At 42.5% G+C, this 6,020-nt stretch overlaps 1 protein-coding gene across 6 annotated transcripts in view; it reads right to left on the bottom strand.

The window, feature by feature from the left end:
* Positions 1–1,007: 1,007 nt before the first annotated feature.
* The window catches only part of Lypd6b (LY6/PLAUR domain containing 6B), a 188,966-nt gene continuing 183,953 nt past the window's right edge, over positions 1,008–6,020 (bottom strand). For all 6 annotated transcript variants that reach the window (XM_031370188.1, XM_031370186.1, XM_031370187.1 and 3 more), the window contains 2 exons: positions 4,213–4,343; positions 1,008–2,480 (listed from right to left, as the gene is read on the bottom strand). In XM_031370188.1, the coding sequence (XP_031226048.1) occupies positions 2,307–2,480; positions 4,213–4,343 (305 nt within the window). In that variant the 3' untranslated portion in view covers positions 1,008–2,306. The remainder of the gene's footprint in view (positions 2,481–4,212; positions 4,344–6,020) is intronic.

Below are 6,020 nucleotides of genomic sequence, written 5' to 3'. Positions count from 1 at the left end.
GATGGGCTGTGGGTTGTTTCCAGTTTGATAAGCAGTTGTGTGCAAAGAGGAAACAACAAGAAGAAATTAGACATCTTGATGGCAAATACCAAACTTGCCCTGAGGGACTAGACATCCTTAGTCAGCAGGAAGTAGTCTAAGGATAATATCACCTCCCTTTCCCCTCTATTCCTTTTTCTCTCCCATCTAGTGTTACAGGTTTGAAAGAGTGGAAAAAAAGGTGGAGAAGGGTAGAAGAAAGGAGAACTCACAAAATAGCAAAACACTGGCTACAGTAGACCCTGCAAAAAACACAACTTTGTCTTTAGTCAGTCTTAACTTCTTATAAGTTAGGGGTCAGAAAGCTTTTCCTGTACAAGATTCTTGTCAAAGACCACACCATCTCTTCTGCCCCTAGCTATCCTGGATTGAAGGCAGATAAGGGTATGCAGAAACCAAAGAGGGTGACTGTGTTCTAATAAAATTTTATTAACAAAACTAGGTGATGGAATGGGTCAGACTTATAAGCCATAGTTAGTCAACCTATGTCAGAGATGAGCCCAAGCAAGGACAACATCACTAGTGGTTATACCACAGGAAAATAGCCACCTTTCCAATGGCCCATGTTGGGGGTGGGGAGATGTTTCCTTTTAACACATGAAAGAGCAGAAGTAGGAGGGGAAGAAATCAAGATTCTAGAAATAGCAAAGAGATGTTCACTTGACATTCTGAAACTGTGCTATAAATGGGAGAAGACAGCAAGACCAAACATTTCATTGCATATTTAGAGTTCTTCTGCTGGACTTGACATCCAGAGAAGAGTAGGCGACTGGACTAGAGAAGAGAACTCTTCAGTTTCTTGTGAGTCTTGGTAGGCTGCTGCTGTGGGTGGACATGAGACAGTGACCATTCATTCCTCCTTGGTCAGGGAAGTTTCCTGACTTTGTCAATGCACTCTTTGTATTTAGCCTCCCTGAGGTGTCTCTTCCCCAACCCCCACCCCTGCAAAAAGAAAAACAAAAACTATGTCACATCAGCATAAAATTTTATTCTTTCAGACAGCATGTATCACCCATGGTGCCTGGAAACACAAATTTAGTGACACTGGTAAATGTGCTTCATTAGAGGCTTCCACATTTGTCAAGAAACACACAGCATGCATTACACTATATAACTCAAAGGTTTGCATCCCTTCCCCAACCATCTCGTAATTGGCAAATGGAGTCATAGAATTAACTGGAAATTTCCCTCCTAAGCTGTCCTTTTCATCAACTAGGTGGTTAGTGGGTACTATTGTCTGGCTCTTGACTGTTACGGGGTTAAAGCTTTGGTCCTCATCCCATTGGTACCATTAAGGAGGTGGTTGAGCCTTTAGGAAATGGGGTCTAGTCAGAGAATTTAGGATGTTGGGACCACGACCTTGAAGGGTACTAGAGAATTTTAAGTGCATGCTCTCTCACTCTCTCTCCCACCCCTGCTTCTCTCTTTTTTTCCTTCCTTTCCCTTTATTATAAAGAACTATGTATGTGGGTGTCTTACCTGCATATATGTCTGTGTACCACATGTCTGAAGTACTTACAGAGGCCATAGAGAGCATTGGGTCTCCTGGCACTGGAGTTATCAGTTGTGAGCTGCTATGTGAGTGCTGAGAATCAAACTTGGGTCCTCCAGGAGATCAGTCACTGGCCTTAATTTCTGAGACATCTCTGCAGCCCATCCTCTCCCCCTTTTCAAGTTTCTATTATGAGTGGCTACTCACTCTCTAACACAGGCTCCAAACCAGTATATACTGCAATCTCCAAAACTGTGAGCCCAAACAAACCATTTATCTTTATAAATGGATCATCTCAGGTACTTATTACAGTAATTAAACGTTAACATAGTAAAGACTGCTTTCCCATGGGCAAAAGGGTTACATTTCAGAGATGCTCTGAGCTAGCCACAGAAACCAGAGTCTGACCCAGCAGCCTCTGAGGGAGTCCATGAGATCAAAAAAGTCCTTCCAGGTGAAGGCCTGGTCAGGCCTGGGCTTATCAAGCTACTCTTGCTGTCAAAAATACTAGTCGGCTCTCCTATAGAACTGACAAAATGCAGCATCTCTAGAACAGTACACTGGAAGTTAGGTAGTCCTCTTGGTTGCTACCAAGTCCTCATGCTCAGTGCTGTGATCTCATGCAGGAGCATTTCAGCAAAGCGAACTTTCTCCTTCTACTTTGCAGTCCAATGTATCTTCTTTATCAAGTGCAAGATGGACCTTCCAGAGTTCACTGGTCCACTGTGTCTGTGCTTTACATTGCTGGTCTCTGCTTCTCTTGGGAACCGCAACATCATAGCAAGGGAAGCATAAAGAGCCAGGCCAGCACCAGGAGGTAGGGTCTGGGGACACTGGGGACACTACTGCCAGACGTCCTCTGAGCGTGCATTACGGCGAAGACTGCATTAGTGTGGTTGGTGGGCAACTCTACATTGCAGATCATTCCTTCACAGCAAGACCTACACTCCTGTGTACAAGGAGGAAAGAGGAATAGTGGTGAGGAGGAGGGAGTAGGAAGGAACAAAACCCAAAAACAAAAGAAAGGCAGGCGCCACAGTTGATGATCCAGCCTGTGCATTGCCCTGGCCTTTGGGTACCCTTTCCAGCTGAGCAATGACTACCATGAGAGTCTTCATCGGAACACTTGAAGTATCTGTGTCAAACCCAAGCATAAATGAGGCTAAGAAGGGAAAGTGAGTTAGACTGCCCAGCTGCCAGATCTTGTACAATGTATTAGAAAACAATGAAACCAAAAACAATGACCTGAAAGTCAGGAACCTTCTGGACTTGTTGGTTCTCTTTCTTAGTATTATTTGTTAGGTAATAACTGTGGTTTGCTATTGTCTGTGCCCTCACCTGAGTCCCCCGTTATGACTGCAGTGATAATTTGCTAAAATAAAAAATAAAAATAAAATTAAGTCCCGATTCTTAAGAATGCTTTCAAGGGAAGTAACCTGTGACTACAATAGTGATGCATGCTTGGCCTGAAGCCATGACTTCATGAACCGGCCACTCATACATGTTTTCAGACCAGTGAGGCAGCAGAAAGCAGCAATTCCAAGCACAGTCATGAATGATTATCCAGCCAGCTGCCCATCAGAGTGACCCAGGGGAAGGTTTTATTTTCCTTTCAAATCTTGCTATGTAGCCCATTCATACTCACAATCCTCCTGCCTCAGCCTCGAGAGTACTGGGATTGCAGAAGTGAGCCACTGTGCTCACCCTGGGTACTTTCTAGAGATCTTGATTCCCTAGACCTCTACGTACAGTTCCATTTCAATCAGTCTAGGATGCTTGCTTGCAGCCTGAACAGCTCACCTCAGCGTTGCTGCTCATGTGGCCCTTGCATGATCAGAGCCAACAGCCACTAAGCCAGAGTCAGTGACTTACATGCTACATTGAATTCCAAACCTCATGAAACATATTTTCAAATTGTTTCCCCTCAAACTTTAGGACCTCTGCATATAAGAGTACATTTTTGTTTGGGATGATAGAAGGAGAATATAAAAGAGATAAATTGATCCAATACATATCTAAATTTATCTTATTCTCTTAGACTCTTTCTTCTCTGAGCAGAGATGCAGAGTGAGACAAAGTTTCAATGGCAAAGCCATGCTGTTTTCTCCTTGCTACCTTCTAGTTACATCGGATAGGGCTGTGGTGATTTGGGGCTAGGAACAGAGCACACATCATCCAGACTCCAGCGCTCCTGACTCTTTAAGGATGGGTAACTCTTGAGCTTCCAGCATGGGCTTCAGACTGCAAGTTCTCAAGCCCAGAATTTAGCTCTAGAGCCTGGAAATTAACGTTCATTCTTAATACCATTCTTTGTTTGTTTGTTTGTTTTGTTTTGTTTTGTTTTGTTTTGTTTCAAGACAGCATTTCTCTGTATAGCCCTGGCTGTCCTGGAACTCACTCTTTAGACCAGGCTGGCCTTGAACTCAGAAATCTGCCTGCCTCTGCCTCCCAGGTGCTGGGATTAAAGGTGTGCGCCACCACTGCCTGGCCCATTATTTCTTTTTGAAGACAGAATATCTTCAATTGTCTGCTTTCCTTATTGGCACTGAAGTAGAGTCTTTTTGTCAGAGCACAAACAAACCTAACATATTGCTTCTCCTTCTTGGTTCTCCCATGATGCATAACTTACCACCATCCCCATGAAACCTGGCAAAGTAACTCCAGGCACACATAATCTTTACCGTGTGTTCCAAATCTCGGCTGTGTCGGCAGCCAACAAAATGGCATTCATTTTTAGAGGCACACTTTTTAGTGATGGATGTACTTCTTCCATGGCTGGTGAAGTGATGAACTGTCAAACAATACTGTGTGTCTAGGAAAATTTAACAAGAATAAAAACAATTTTATTTTCCATATTGCAAAAGAGACCCCTTGACCATAATGCCAGGAGAGTGTAAAAATCATAATAATCTTAATGCTCATAGGTGAGAAACTTAATAGCAATGAATGCTAGAGTTTGTGGGAGATATTTCTGCCAAGACATCAGCTTCCAAAAGTACACATGTGTTTTGAAAATGAATATAAATGGTTATTCAGTTCCTTTGGCATTAGCTGAAGCTGAGAAAAATGTACAGAGTTTTCATCAATCTTTGGGTCTGGTAATTGAATATGCAAGCATTTATGTCCCTGGCCTGCCCTTTCTTCCTCTGAAGCATGTGTTGTTCAGAAACTCTAAATTAAGACAAAACCTGCAAGCACAAAGACACAACATGTCTGGGAACGTGGTGCCTCACTCAACATTTGCTTCTTACAGGCTACATGCAATTGGGTCTCCAGCTACATACCAGCTCGCCCTTCTTCCTCATCCTGCTTATTCAGCTTTGAAGCCTTCTAGCATGTTTGACTATTCCTCATCAATGTACTCCACTTTCCCTGGCCTCTTCACTTCCTGTCTCCGTTTCCCTGCTCTGTATAGTTAGCTCGTTTCTACATAGCTATCCTCACTGCTTTAACCATCCACTTTATAACTTAGCATTCTTGTCAGAAAGTGGTCCATTTGACATAATAGGATATTCCATTTTAGTCCTGTGTCTCCTTGGAAATATGCCTGTTAAGTTATTCACCATAGATTCCAATAGCAACTGACTGGGAGAAAATGGACCAAGATGGTGAGTTCCTGTCACAAGTAAGTCTTATTTGATCCTTTAAGTACACTGTGATGTTTTTAATGAAATGTTAATACGTACAGTGGCATTTTGATAACCTTAGTAATATTTACAATGGCATATACATTCATATTGTAGAGATACTCTGTTATCTTCTAACTCTGTTCATTCATTCAGTCCTCACTATGAACCTTTGGAAGGCCATAGACCATATTAGCATTCTTTTTTGCTGTTGTTGTAGTTGTTGTTGTTGTTGTGATTGTTGTTGTTTTAGACAATATTTCATCATGTAGTCCTGGCTGTCTGAAACTCTCTATGTAGACCAGGTTGACCTAGAACTTACACAGATTCTCCTGGCCCTGCCTCCCACATGCAAGGGTTAAAGGACCATCTTGCCCACAGTCAAACAGGTAGAAAGTTACATAGGTGTAAGGTGGAATGCTAACCAAGGAAGGTGTCAAGGATTTGTGCTTTTAATCACTTGGCTGCCACCCTGGACACTCACCCTTGAACTAGACAAAAGTAGCAGACACTGGAGTCTGAAGGAAAGCGAGCCATTACATATTTTGGAGAAGACATTTAAATGTATACTCCAACTCAGAGTCAATGGAAATGGGTGGCTGCTTGTGTTAATCACTGTATACATCCCACACATGAAAGTAACCTCTAACCAGTTAACGCAAATGCTATTGTAAAAGAAACTGCTGAGGCTTTATGGAGAAAAGGAAACCTGAGATGACAAAGATCAACAGCTCCAGGCCTACTTGCTGTGGATGAACAGTTGACTATCATTTCCCTAAATAATATCAAAGGGAAAAATAAGAAATGACATCTCAGTTATAATTCCAGATGGTTAATGTTTTTGAGACTTCACTCGTGGGTGA

The sequence above is a fragment of the Mastomys coucha genome, unplaced genomic scaffold (assembly GCF_008632895.1).
Source record: "Mastomys coucha isolate ucsf_1 unplaced genomic scaffold, UCSF_Mcou_1 pScaffold15, whole genome shotgun sequence".
In the NCBI taxonomy this organism is placed as follows: domain Eukaryota; kingdom Metazoa; phylum Chordata; class Mammalia; order Rodentia; family Muridae; genus Mastomys; species Mastomys coucha.
The sequence above is the reverse complement of the archived record's forward strand: the minus strand, read 5'-3'. Positions and strand labels throughout refer to the sequence as shown.